This window comes from Chelmon rostratus, chromosome 16 (assembly GCF_017976325.1).
Source record: "Chelmon rostratus isolate fCheRos1 chromosome 16, fCheRos1.pri, whole genome shotgun sequence".
NCBI classification, from domain to species: Eukaryota; Metazoa; Chordata; class Actinopteri; order Chaetodontiformes; family Chaetodontidae; genus Chelmon; species Chelmon rostratus.
Genome location: NC_055673.1, coordinates 20,363,674 through 20,378,392, shown reverse-complemented (window position 1 = coordinate 20,378,392; position 14,719 = coordinate 20,363,674). Strand labels below are relative to the sequence as shown.

General features: G+C 40.4%; 1 protein-coding gene across 1 annotated transcript in view; it reads right to left on the bottom strand.

The window, feature by feature from the left end:
* Nucleotides 1-4,858: 4,858 nt before the first annotated feature.
* Nucleotides 4,859-14,719, bottom strand: part of khdrbs3 (KH domain containing, RNA binding, signal transduction associated 3) — a 100,361-nt gene continuing 90,500 nt past the window's right edge. The window contains exons 8-9 of the mRNA XM_041955889.1: nt 8,250-8,302; nt 4,859-4,975 (exon numbers count right to left, since the gene is read on the bottom strand). Of these exons, the coding sequence (XP_041811823.1) occupies nt 4,884-4,975; nt 8,250-8,302 (145 nt within the window). The 3' untranslated portion in view covers nt 4,859-4,883. The remainder of the gene's footprint in view (nt 4,976-8,249; nt 8,303-14,719) is intronic.

Sequence of the window (14,719 nt, the reverse complement as noted above, 5' to 3'; positions counted from 1 at the left end):
TATATTAAATATATAGGCAGAGAGCAGTTGGTTAGCTTAGCTTAGCATAAAGACTGGAAACAGAGGGAAACAGCTGTTTTACCACTTTATGCTGAAATAGACTGTACACACCTGAGAGCGTTACCAATCATCTCATCGCACTCTTGGCCAAAGTACGTTTCTAAAACTGTTCCTACGAGAGTTCCCCCCTCCTCAGATCGTCTGCTTCATTAGGACTGCGTGGGCGTGGTCACATTTGATTGACAGTGCTGGCAACATGGGTGCACTGTCATCACATTTACATTCAAATGTTGCTAGCTGATGCACGGAAACATATGAGAGCACGTTTTTCCCACTGATCTCTTCCCTCTTAAAATCAGCAGGAAAGGACAAATACACAAATACAGAAAGCTCTCATCTGAAGGAAGCAATACGGTTCAAACCTTGGTGTGTTCATGTAGGGCCTCATCATTCATAGTAAGAAGCTGATTGAGAAAATAGGTTTTCATGGCCTTTAAGCTATTTCCAGTTTTGCTCCAGATTCTCTGAAGCCTTTTTCACCTCCAGTGCTACCTGCAGCCATCGATCTGTATTCTACTGTTGAAATGGACTTGTCTCGCAGTGACAGATCACTACATCCTCCTTTGTATGCATTCTTAATCAAATAAGCTGCTCTTACTTTATTAACTTGGACAAGCTTACTTCAGATAAGCCTGTCGTTTTAAGCCACCTCGGAGGGGGAATCAGCCCCCGGAGGTGATGAGAGTTGACTCCGGGAGCCCGAGATGCGAGCTTTAGGTCGCTGTGTTATTGTGTGAGGCTTGGCCCGCGGCTCCAGAGAGAATCACTTCCTCTAATGGAAAACTATTGTCTGCCACTGAGGACACACGACTGTGTGGAATACGGAACAGCCTATCCGGACTTATGCACGAGACAGAATGAAGCTCTCCATCCGACATAAAGCTATTTTGGAATTGTAATATCCACTCAAGTCGATTCTGATTAAGCAATACATCTGGATTGGACTGTACTCTTGTGTGTGTGGCTGGGTGGTGTGTCCTAGCATGCATGGTAATGCATACAGAAAACCAATATATATATATATATATATATATATATATATATATATATATATATATATATATATATATAACAACATGAAAGAGGAAAAAATAGCTACCTTTTCCAGTGTACTGCTTCATTTTTAAACTCCGGCAATGGGACTAAACATCAAAAGCTGTCATAACAATGCAACAGTAAGGCACTTGGTGAATTATTTATTCATTGGAGTGGATTGAATATAGGTTAATGAGCACAACAATATGAGATTAGAAGTGTCTTTGCTAGAATATGATGTCATCCCTTAGCATATTGCATTATTTATTTGCTCATCCTCTCTGCTAGGCAACAGTTAATGCCTTATATAAGTGGTAGACAACAGCCTGAATGAAGGAAGACACAGGGCAGGTTCACAGTCAGTTCAGAGCACTCCTGTGTGTATGTAAAACGTATACAGAGCCAATGAAGCTCTGAGGGAAATACATTCCGACAGATCATCCCAGAGGATGAGGAGCTCTTGCCTCATGGATTTCCTCTCTCCCTCCCTTTCTCCGGAGAACGACGATGTGTGATACATGTATTATCTTTCCTCGCCCCTTTTGCTTCTGCATCTCAACAGGTCAGCCCGTGTTGTCCGCCGCAGGACACGCCTCAGTCCGCGCTGTGAAAATGTGAGGGTGCGCCGTTTGGCCGAGGGCGGACCCTTTGTGAAGTTGGACGGCCTTTTCGGGATTTGGTTTGACATTGTGTCGGCTCCGGTGTTCGGAGGGAAGCTCGTTTGTGGTTTTGTCAAGTCTATTAAGAGAGGAAAGAAGAGAGAGAAACAACATGAGCTAACATGAGCTTATCACAAACTGGTATCTGCACTTCAGAGTTTTTTCTCTCTTTTTTGGCATTCAAGCATTACTTTTCTCTACTTAATACAAGCACCGGGCAACATTTTCAAACTGCAGCAACAGTGACCCCGTCGTGGTTCAGACCACACCGAGTGTTCTTACACACTAATTGCATAGATACAGAGTGAGGCAGAGTCCAGCAGGACAGGAATCCCCTCGAGGGGACTGTGGAAGGGTATAACAGGAGAGCTGAGGGTCGAGCCTCCAAACTAGGGGCAATTCTGAAGGATTTCACCACCTCCAGAAAAATATTGTCGACATTAAGCATCCATCAAGAGAACATCAAGTTGCATCAAAGTCACATTAATATTTGATATGCCATGATCAGGCTGTGTCCTCTGTGGAATATTTCATTTTGTACTCCCTAAGGGTTCTCAAATGGAAAACCTAACCGGTCGCACTCAAGATTTTCTCCAAGGGTGAACCCTTCATCTGGGTGGATTTCTGTTCCTAACCCTAACCCCTAACCCTTTATGGTTTAGATCAATACAGGACCTCCTCAAGAAGGTTCAAGTGTGAAATTAAGCCATTGATCATTTTTCTGCAGACTTCTTGGAAGCCTTTGAAGAAGGCCCGAGGTTCACCAAGTCCAACCTCGATGCTTTCATTATTTTTCACCCATATTTGGCCCCATGCTTCAAGCATATTTTAATGTTTGCATGCAAAACCTCGTCATAAGCATCTGACACACAATGCAGAAAACAACATACCTTTAGCACCAATGAAATAGTTCGATGGATGGGCTGGCATAACCGGGACGTCGACCTAGAGAGGAATATAAAACGACACTATGATCATGCAGGTTCACAACATGGACAAATTTCACAACTAATATTGTGACAACAAATGCCAAGACACATCATATTTTATGGTTCAATTATTGTAACAGAGGATATATTTTATCAAAGTCTTAGGAAAAAGTTATTTCACTACACAGTTCGTTGAAATATTACTGCTATTTATCATACTTTTTTACAGTGTTTTTGTTACAGATATCTAATTATTCCCAGCTTTGTGGCTAGATTACGGACTTAACAGAGACATGAAAACATATTACATTTAAGTTTAGAGAGGTTTTATGTTCAACTACGTTAGGGGAGATGTTAAACTGGGTCAGGTTGTTTACCTTGTGGGACGGAGGTCTTTTTAAACAGCTACTGCCGTCCTCTCTCTGCGGAGGTCAGCTGGGGGTCATTTAGAGTCTCTTTAATGGACGGGGCAAAGGCAGGCTCTTTAAACGACTGGGAGAGGGTCACATGACCGGAGGAGAACAGAAAGAGCAAAACAAGAAGAGAGAGCAATCCCCCACCCACCCCCGTACTGAACCGAACATGGTCTAGAGGTCAAGGCGGCTTTGATGCAGCGCTACGAGCCGTTTCTGTCAGGGCAAACACTCAGAGTTAATGTGTGTTTACTGATGATGCTTGACGTGATCAGTGTTCGCTTCACATCGAATTATATGAACAAACAGAGAGAGAGAGTTTCAAGAGCGCCCGTGTCGTTATCGCTAAATCCTTCAAATCTCAGTCGGAGAGATTTCCTACAAAATGCATCACATGGCATTCAAATACAAATAAGAAACCATTCTTATCAGATTACTAAGGTCATTTACAAGGTCACAAACAGCCATTTGTTACTGGCACTGTTTTGAAGTATTTTTGGTAACGTCATTGTTACCACTTGGATTTTTTGCAGGAACATATCCTGGTTTATTTTGTTTTTCACTTAGTTCTGACGATACACATTGTGTTTTTAATTCATTACAGGCTTCCACCTCAGACTGGCCAGACTCATCCAGCTTTATCATATTGGTTTGTTAGTTTAAATTATAAGGCTTTTTTAAGAGTCCATAATTATTCTCTCCAACACAAGTGTTTTCTTTCAAAATGTTTATTCAGCATCAACAAAGAATAAAATATTAAAGGGCTTACATAAGCTCAAAATCAATATAGTTGAACAAATCTCTAGATTGAGATGAGTACCAATTCACCAGCATGTGATTTAGTGTCTTAAAATGGATTATTATGCCTACAAAGTCAGAGAAGTATCGTTTTAAATCAAATAATGACATCAAAATGACTAATTTAGAGCATTTAAAAAAAATCACAAAAATGAAAAAGCTCCTGGACTGTTTTGCAGCTCGGGTTGGTCGTTGTACAGAAAGTATGCGCGTCTATTTATAGATGTACTGAAGTGGATGTTTTTGGGCGAGAATCATGAACACAACTACTTAGGCTTTTTCAGAATAAAACAGCTGACAATATCCACAGTTGCACACCATGCTTTTATAAGCCCTTTAACACTAAAGAACTATTATTTTACAAAAAGGAGGAAACAGCAAAACAATGTGTATACAGTACGACTTTTCTCTTTTTCAGTTTGTAAATGTTTCATTTACAAGGGACACAGTTTCACCAATTACCCCTCCGAAAAAATATCTACAGTACTGCACTTTCCTAGAACTAAGCTACTACATTTTAAAGTGATCGACCACGCAGTTCAAGGTTTGAAGAACAGAGGGTGATATATTAAGTTGCACTGGCAGCTGTGTGGAAACATTGTATCGACAGCCTATAGCGAGTCACTAATCATTACCAAGTAAAATAGCCTGATACAATGTCATTCTTCACAATCACATAGCTGAGAGAGAAACTTAATGTACTATGGAGTCTTTCTTAATCTCAACGTCCAGTCGATTTCTCCTGGAGGAAAGGATAGATTACCTCAATTGCTTTACACATTTTACCCAGTGGGAGTATGTTTTTATAATCAGGGGGATGCCACTTTTGAAAACCAGCTCTTACTCATTCGGTATCTCACTATCACTGTTTCATTTGTATTATTTTGCAGTTTTAGTTTTCAATTCTAAAAAGGTGGGAGCGTCCATAAAAAATCCATTACTTGGGTTGAAACAGCCGTGAGGACCCAGGTGTGGGTTGTATAAACAGTTCAATATCTGGAGTATGGCTGATCTCTGTACACTCCCTTGGTTGTTCGTGCTGACGGTGCCTTGCCGCGATTGTTTGCCCACTCTTCCAGACCTGAAGAAGAAAAGAAAAGAAACAGATGGGGAGTGATTGCAGAGGCGTTATACTACTCATTCATTCATACCAACCTGTGTAAGTCTTTCAAGCTCCATGCAAATATTGTAAATATGCTCCCTTCAATGAAAATAACGCAGCAGAAAGTTGTGAGCACTCTGAACGTGTGGTATCGACGCCGCTCATCTCATAACAAAAGCGCCGTTTCAAGCCGGGCATACAAACAGCGGCTCACACCAAGAAGCTTGACTTTCACCTGGAAGGATGCATCTCAGATAATTGAATGAGAGGATCAAATAGCTACTTGAAAAGGACCCGTTTAGTTGCTCCCAGCAAAAGGTCACAATTACCATTAGCCCAAATCAGCCCCTGTTCACCCCCTGGTACTGTCAATGTGAAAGTGCCAGTATCGATGGCACCCTTTGTCTGATCTCCAGCCAGCGCTGAGACTTCCCTAGAGCTGAGGCTCACAAAGGGTTGTTCTTTTCTGTGTACAGGCTCTCTGTTGGCAGCACATAGCCAATACCCCTTAATTAAACCTGTCACCCTTTCACTGACACTCACTTTGAAGAAACAGACCAAGGTAACCTTGTGTTTCGAGACCAAGGATGCACATCAGCGCTGTTTATCTGTTATCCTTTGAACTGTTGCCCTTTTTCTGTGTGACCCAGGCAGCAGCACTCTTTATTTTATGTGGAGCCACGCAGCACACTAATGAGTTGAAGGTGCTCAGTTCTTCCACTTGTGTGGTCGGGAAAGTTGGGAAAGTTTTATTAGCTTTGACTTCCAAAAAACACATTCAAAAAGCATGGAGTGAACGCACGTACAGTTGGCCTTCAGTATGGTATATGCTCCAGATGCAGAGGAAATAATATACAACAATGCTTTGTATTGCCAAATGAGTGCTCATACGTACCGTATGTTTTAAAAGCCAAACAATTATCACAACAAAATCAGCCACTCTCTTGGTATTTTTTTTTTACATGAATAAATGAATAAAACATGTGACAAATCTCTCTAACACTTAGATATTATGCATTGCCATATTCAAAAAGTAACTAATTATGTTACCCGCTTGCAGTCAGTCACAAACTGAAGATGTTAAAAAACATTTACAAATGATACATTATAAATTGAAGCAACGCTGGATTCTGTTTGAAGCTTGTAGCTGAGCTCAGCAGACACAAATACACAAACTAATCCATCACAATCTGAATTAACACTGTGTTCTTCTATTTGCACCTTCATCATCAGAACAGATTCTGTTAAAAGTGATGAAACTGTAAAAAGCTGCTCAGACTTTGGACTTATTTTACAGTTCACACACATACATGGGTAGAGATGGCTCCACTGTCAGCATCATGTTCTACTGTACTGTTCTGTATATTAGCTCTATTATCATTCAAGTGCAGCCAATACGTATGACCTTGGCCCAGTTTTTACTGTATCTTGTCAAAAGCCAGGGACACAGTGTTGTTGAACAGTACCTCAGTGACGTCTCACAGCTCTTTTCAGACACAATAAACAGCCCGCGAAGCAGAGACCAGTCACTGGAAGTGGCCTTATACATAAAGCTGTTCTGTTTAGGCGACTGCAGAAGCACATGTTACTGGGGCACAAACACACACACACACACACACACACACACACACACACACACACACACACCCGAAAGAAACAAAATATGTTGTGTTGTGTGTGTCTTCATGTTCAGAGGCCATTATTTTGAAACCTTATTATCAATTTGGGCATTTTAATATGAGGGTCCAAGGGGATTGACTTGCTATTGGGATTGACTTGCCTCAAGTGGCCAATTGAGGAACTGCAGTTTCTGGCACTCTGCTTCATTTTTAAGACTCGGTACTTGCTGCTTGATTATGTTTAGGCAGCAAAACTACTTGGCTAAGTTTTGGAAAAGATCATGCTTTAAAATACGCATGTTATTGTTGACGTAATTTAAATTAATATGAGTTAACGCTGACTTTCACTTCCACAAGGACACAACAGCGGTCTGTTTGACCAATCCATATACCCCATCACCCTCCAAATGCAGACTTTCTTGCTCTTTATACTACGTCACCTGACTTCCTTCTTTGTTCCTGTCATAATAACTATAACATAAATGCAAATATGGGTCCTAAAAACCTACTTGCAAAGTTGACCTACTCAGCCGCTTTTCTGGTGAGGACGGGCTCATAACTTGTATTTCATGATGCTACATAAAATACAGAGAGATGCACCACCACCCACACACACACACACCCACACACACACACACACACACACACACACACACACACACACACACACACACACACACACAAACAGTATTTCTAAGTAAGAAGTAACTTGGGGAGTACATGTATAATAAGAGCATGATGAACTTGTTCATATGAGCATCCTGGCATATGTTATTATAATCTGATAATAAGCAAATAGCTGTTATCCATCTTAATGCCTTCACGTTAAAACATAAAAAAAATCAGTCACATTTAATCTGTTTTGTTTCCACATAAAGTCAGATTTTTGTCAATTTGTCCAAAGACATGCAGGGTTGATCTCTGATTTATGAAAGGACTTCTGCTGGAGGAAAGATGTGACTACCTCGGTCCCTAACTAGCTGTTTAGTGTTGATTGAAGTACTGTGGGTTTCATTTCATGTGCTGTTTCAAAGTTTCAGTGAAGTAAAAGAAAAGCAAAGTAGATCTTAAAGTGATTCTGCAGCTCCAGCTTGTTAAAGCCTACCTGCTCTTGACACTTTCTTTTCTCCTCTGAAGTAAGGGAATCTGTCAGTGCTTGAGGGCAGCACTTTTGTTTTGCAGTCAAGAACCTAAACTCAGAAATCGCTGAAGTCAAGGTTTCTGTTAGGAATGATTTCTTTTTTCTAAATAAAACATTGAAATATCATTGAAAATTTGGTGAGTTAACTATATAATGCTATGATACTTTACCATTCTTGTTTTTTAAGATAATTTCCTGCAGTTTAGTTAACACTGTACCTCCACAGAAAAAAAGATGACTCGTTTGTTAATTGTTCTTGGTTCATGGTGGCATTGTTCTCTCCCACTGAGCCAAATAAACTGAAGGAGTAAAAGTCTGAATTGTGAATAAATCACTTTAAACATTTTCATTATGAATGTGCCCAAGACATCAGAGAATCACCCACATGCTATGGCAACTGAGATGAAGCCAGCGGTGCAGGGTCAGGAACTGGAAAATGATATTCTGACAAGTGACACAAGAGATATTGGAGGAAGAGTGGTCGGCAACTCACCATACGAATCGTATGATTCCCCGCTGTGTCCGTATTCATAGTAGTCATCTGAGCTGTAAACAGACAGAGCAGTGAGATGAATATCAGAAAGCATAGACAAATAGGAAACTTCTGAAATTGAAATTGCAGTTATCAGCAAATAAATTGACTTATTTTCAGGACTATTCACACATCAAACAACATCAAAGTAATATTTATCCTGATGCAATCACATATAATAAGTGGCAATAAAGAAAAAGGTTTTTTTTTTTTTTTCAGATACACTCGGCAGGACGTAAAAGTAAAAAACAAACAAGGGGAGCTTTCAATTGCTTAAAAGTTTCCGAGGGAATTTCCTGTGCTGTATTTCTGCACAGTCCCAGTTCCGTATGACTGCATATGGAGATCTATGAGAGGTGGCAACTTTAATGAAAAATAAAAAGATGGGGAGGCAAGTTGCATAGCGGTTCATTTCTTGCTTATTTCTTTCTGTCTTTATTTGCGGTCGCCGGTGAGATGCTGACAGAACAATCCTGCGTCAGTATCTTTCAGTAACAGCGCTATCATTCAAGAGAGGCAATTCATCATAAGGCTGCCACTGAGCCGACACCAGCCATCACAGCTGGGTCCTCTCCGCCTGCCTGTCAGTCAGTCTGTCGGTGACAGCGGCACCTCTCTGCTCTCCGGATTAGAGAGCTGAAGGCACCATCCAAAACCGCAACACACCACATCAACACCGCCTGACTGCTGAGGGCAAAGAGGTGACAGTAATGACACACCACAGTGGAAGTAACGGAGTACATTTTACTCCAGTTACTGTAATGGAGTCGCTTTTTGCGGTGTGATCCTAAAAAGCCAAACTGAGGCCTGAGAGGTTGAGACACCCCACTCCTTCATCAGGTTACACCACAGTTTGCAGCACTCCCGGAAATCAATTTCTACAAATTCCTCCTGCTATTAAGTCTCTTCACTGAGCAGTACCTATTAAAAAAGCTGCAGCATTTGTAAGTTCTGAATAATTTTCACATTATTTTCTGTTAATTTTTCCTCTTTCCATATTCCAACACATTCACTGACAAACTGAAAATGTACCTCTCTGTGTTTGAACCACCATTAGTACAACTTCATGGTAGCACTATTCCATGAAGCATCACCACACAGGCTTGTATGAGGAGATAGAAGGTTATGAGACTAAAAGATATCTCTTGCATGTAGAGGTAAGATTTAAGATTTGGTTTTATTTGCTTAGTTTTTGAGGATGCCATGTCATCGCTCCAACAACCCATTTTTCCAATTATTATTTTATTTTATTTTATTTTTTACCACCCATATTCTGCAAAGACCTGCCCCTAGTCTGCCTCTGAATTGCTCTGACCCTGACATTTTTTCTATCCTTAACCCCTTAACGCCAATTGTCGCGAATTCGCATCATGCCACTTTAATCCACATTGCAGCCAGATCGCGCATTCATTCCTCTAATGCCGGTTTGTGCATATTCAACACACACCTAGGAACGTTTTGCAAGCACTGGTTTCTCGTCGGACCGGTCAAAGTGAAAAAACCCCTGTTCTAATTGTTGTTACAATGTAATGGTTGTAAGCCAATTTTGTGGCTGTTTTGATGAAATAAATGAATTTTGAATACACAAAAAAGATGTTTTTGCTGCATTTAAGCTTTGAAAAAAGTGGACATATACTGTTTGTTTGAACCCTATTCTAGTTGGTGCTATAATAAATAAATATGTAAATAATTGTAAACAATTTTATGGCTTTTAGATAGATAGATAGATACTTTATTAATCTCCAAAGAGAAATTATGAATTTTGAAAAAAAATGTAAAACAAAGTATTTTATATAACTATTTTTTTAATTTTATTTTTGAATTTAAGCATTAACGCCTGTTGACGCTAATTTGCACCTAAATTTATATCTATTGTATGTGCTACAGAAAAAATAACAAACTCCTCTTAATTTAGGATCAATTTGAAAGCAAAACACAAAGAATTATTTTTTAATATAATTTTAAATAAATTCAGGCGTCAAGGGGTTAACCATTGAACCAACCATCTAACCCTAACCCGAACCAATCAACAAAGAGTAGCCGGTCAGACGGTTGTTTTGGAGTTTTCTGGGGGGCGGTTTCTGAATAATGGGCAGTTAGAACCTGTTTTTAAGATATCTGCCATCACTTCACAATAACACAATCTGGTGAAATGCAGCTTTTTTAATGGGTTCAGCCCTGAAATGTAACTGTAATGCATCTTTGGAACAGAACCAGTATTCCTGTTGAAAATCCACAGAACGCACAGTCAGCTATTTACAGCTGTGGCCTCTTTCTTCACCAGAAAACCAGTGTGGATTATCCAGAGCAATGTGGACCTCGTGGCTTCCACAGAACTTTGCTTTGAAGTTTTTAAAAAACTGAATTGTTCTATTCTGTGATCACCACAAACAAAATTGTACTCACCTCTGTTTTAGTGACAGAAATCTTAAAAAACACAAATATCAAAACCTGGATGCAGCAACTTTAAAATGCTCTGCATTGCTGAAAAAAAAAATGCTGTCTTGTATTTTGTGAACTGATTCTTATTCTGGCAGCCACCCCACAACTGATAACACTCCTCAAGAGCTGCAACATGATGGTGATTGGCTGTTATATTGTTTTCTGCAACAATTTCTTGGTATGGTTGAACAAGGCAACATGACCAATTGAGGACGGTGGGAGGATTCATTTTAAGAGCACTATGGCGGCTCAATGAGACATGAGACAGCTCCCTACAGAGGCTTGTGCCTTAAGTCAGGCTTAGCATAAATTTTTCACAGTTCATAATTCAACTACAAACAATGCCAAGCCAGCAGAAGCAAACAAGGCTTTTCCCCTGCACTAATGTAGTCTCCTTCCAAGAAGCGAGGCCAGCTGCTGTTGCTGAGCATGAGGTTTCCAGTCAGCCCTCGCGGCAGAGGTGCCACCATGCATCTGCCACAGATGTCAAGTCACTGCAATATCCTTGACACCACTCATGGGGAGGAGGAGGGAGAAGGGAGACAGAGAGACACGTAACAACTGAATGCATGTTTTGGCTCATCATATTGTGTACCCTGAGACGAGACCTGACAGGATGCTAAATAATTAGATTTCATCATTATGCTAAAATGCAGGGTGTATTCCAGAGAGGTCGCCTTCGAAATAAACATTGATTTTTATGAATGTCACAAAATCAATTTGCCACAATTCACAGGTGCTTGCAGACATACGGGGAAGTATGTGACATATTGGTAATCTTGGCCTTTCCTGTACACCTCTTTGTCATATTCAGCAATAAAACACATCACACAAGCCAGGATGTTGCACAGCAGTGCTAACACTATTTAGGCTTGCTTACATGCTGTAGGCTGTCAGCATTTTTTCCCTTCATTTACTTTCACCATGTTTATCTCACAAAAAAAAAATGTAAAAATGAATTTTTTTTTCACTTAACTCTTGAAGTTTCTTTGTTGCTAAAGGCAGAAAGGACCAGTAATAGTAGTTCGCTGTGCAGAAAGCTTCTCTTTGCACAAAGAAGAAGAATGAAACAAAAGCTGTTAGGCGCCTCTAATTTCTGAGGTGACATTTTATCAATATTGCTACACAACTTCTCTCTGTAGTTACTTTCTCTTCTCAATTACAGAGACCAGTGAGTACTGAGATGCATCCTGAAGGTCAAAGATTCCCGTAAAAAATCTGCTTTGTGCCGTCAAAAGTTCCACAACGTCAGCTGCCAGACATCTAACATCAATCAGCACTGTGCACTGTATATATCTGCAATCTAAGCATTCTAATGGAAATAAACTTCATTTATAATGTTATACAGCACAGATCTTTAGTGTAAAGTACTAATACACTTAAAACAGGTCCAATATTTAATACTATTTAATTTATGTTGCTGCAAGATTGACTTTTTTGGGAATATTTGTTTTAATTCATAATCACAATAACATTCAGCTTTGTATTTCAATACAATATCATCATGCAAATGAAATATTAAGTGAAATATTATTTGAAAATGTCAGCTGTTAGTTGTTTTAATTGTTGCCAGGTGGAATCAGTTTAAGGTGGTATGAGATAAAATAACTGAAAACTCTGAAAAAAAAAAGTAATAATTAAACCCTTGGAAGACCAAGACCCTCCCCACTGCCTCATACATTCTACATTCATCATCATTGATCCCAAATCACGGCTCCGCCCTGTCAGGAATGCACAGCTGGCAGCATGAACACAAGCATACGACGAGGTGCCTGGGGTGGTTAGATCTCTCTCGAGACATTGCCCTGTCATAGGTGTGAAAGCGCTTTGACTTTCTAAATAGGTCAGTTTTTGATTTGACATTCATTAGCAGAAGGTGTCCGCTGGTTTGCGTCTCCCCACACTTCACTGGCCAAGAAAAAAAAAACCCTCCACATCTGTCTGAAGCGCAGGCGTGCACCATGAGAGGCAAACACAAAACCCATTTGATAAGTGTATCTCCTTCATCAGGCATCTGATTCCAGGCCTACTTTTCCACAGGTAAAGACCCTGCCTCTCTAGAGCATCTGTCATCTCTGTAAATGCTTCGTCTTAAGCACTGATGTTGCCGTTCCTGGGCTACCCGAAACAGATGGCGGTGTTAAATCTGAATGATGTAGTACACGTCCCAAGTGGACTTTGTTTTCTTACATCGCCATTACTCTTTCAGTCCTCTGTGATAAATTTGAAGAAGTCTAGTAGGACATTACGAGGGGCTGCAGAGGTACTACAGTGCCGGTCTGACATAGAGAGGGGTTGCTTTTCTTCTGTTAGCTCATTTTTGCATATTCCACACTCGAAACTCATCACGGCTGTGAATCCTCAAAACACTTCCTTGGTGCTTCTTGTGTAAAAATGCTTTTCGTTCATTTCTGGCACAAGGTTCAAAAGGTAAAATGCTGACAAAAATGGCCCCACACTGAATTCTGATTACACAGGCTCAATGGTGATTTTCACAGTCAACAATAGAATGAAAATGGATGAAAAAAAGCAGCACTTTTTTCTTTTCTTCTTTTTTTTTACCATTTAGTATGAAATGAATCTCACATAATTTCAAATGGAAACCCTCCTTATGGATACACTGGTGATTGCTCAGTGTGGTGGCTGATTGCAAAGCTATCTCCAATGCTGACCCCCCGCTGAAGAGCCACAAAGGGGGACGAAATGGCCTACGGCAAAGATTTGACTTTACAAATGAGTCTTCTTTCAGGTTTTGAACAGACCATTTATGTTACTTTCCTCCTCCTTTTTCAGAAAGTACATGAAATCCTCCTTCTGGGAAAATACAGCCTCTTCAAGTCAAGTCAGTCCACAGTGCTCTTTAAAACCCATCATTTGGAAACATGTTTGGCTTGTTACAGAGTGAATCTCTGGAAGACTTTGTCTTGTTGAAGGGACATTACATTTACAATATGAGACGTTTTGTTTTGAGACGGAGAAAGTGGTGTAAATTCAGCCCTTCTTCCCCTCAGATGGTTTAATTCTCGACACAGCAGCTGTCATTCATCTTGACAAGCTGTCTACCTTGAAAACAGCATCTAGGCACCCAGCATCTGAGAAGCACCGGAGGCATTTCAGAAGCAGACAGCTAACACAGATCATCTGTGCTAAGATTCAGAAAAACACAATGCTCACATTCCCATTGTACTAAATGGGTGTTGTCTGCCTTAGGGCCCTGACACAACAAGCAGACCTCAAAGAAGCAGCACCGACAAAGGAAGGCTGATCAGATCTATTGTATCACTGAACACAGCGCAAAGACTATAGCCGACCACTGACATGCTTACATGCTCTGTGCTTGTGATGACAGTACAAGCCAGTACTCTGCATCTGTAATCTAAAAACACTGAAGAAAAATTGGCACCACTGTGAATCTACTTGAAATTCAATTTGCTTTGCCCTATGCGGTCAGCCTCTTGTGAATGAAGAAAAGGAAGGAGTGAAAATGAGGTATAAACCACAATAAATGGATGAAATCAATTATTTGCCCAAATTAGTGGCAGCAGTTCCAGAAACAACGCAAAAACTATGAGCTGTCATCAGCATAGACGTTTGATTACGGCCCAATGACTGCTGATGGCTGCTCTCAGTGCCCATTAGTTTAGGTTCACCCAAGGGTGTAGCTGGGATTTTCATGCTCCAGCTGCCATTTTTAACCATGCTGGCAGCATAGATATAAGGATGACGCCGGCGTTCTGTTTGTGAGCCCATCTCTTTGGTGCAGATTGATATATTTCAACAAGTACTGGATGCACTGCCAGGAAATGTGGTGCAGACATTCACGTTTTTCTGAGAATGACTCCTACTGACTATCAACATTATATCTACTTGACATCAGCATTGTGAGCATGTTAGCATGCTGACATTAGCATTTAGCTGAAAGCTCTGCTGGGCCTCACAGAGCTGCTAGCATGGCTGTGGACTCAGTCTAGTTAAAATAATATACTGTT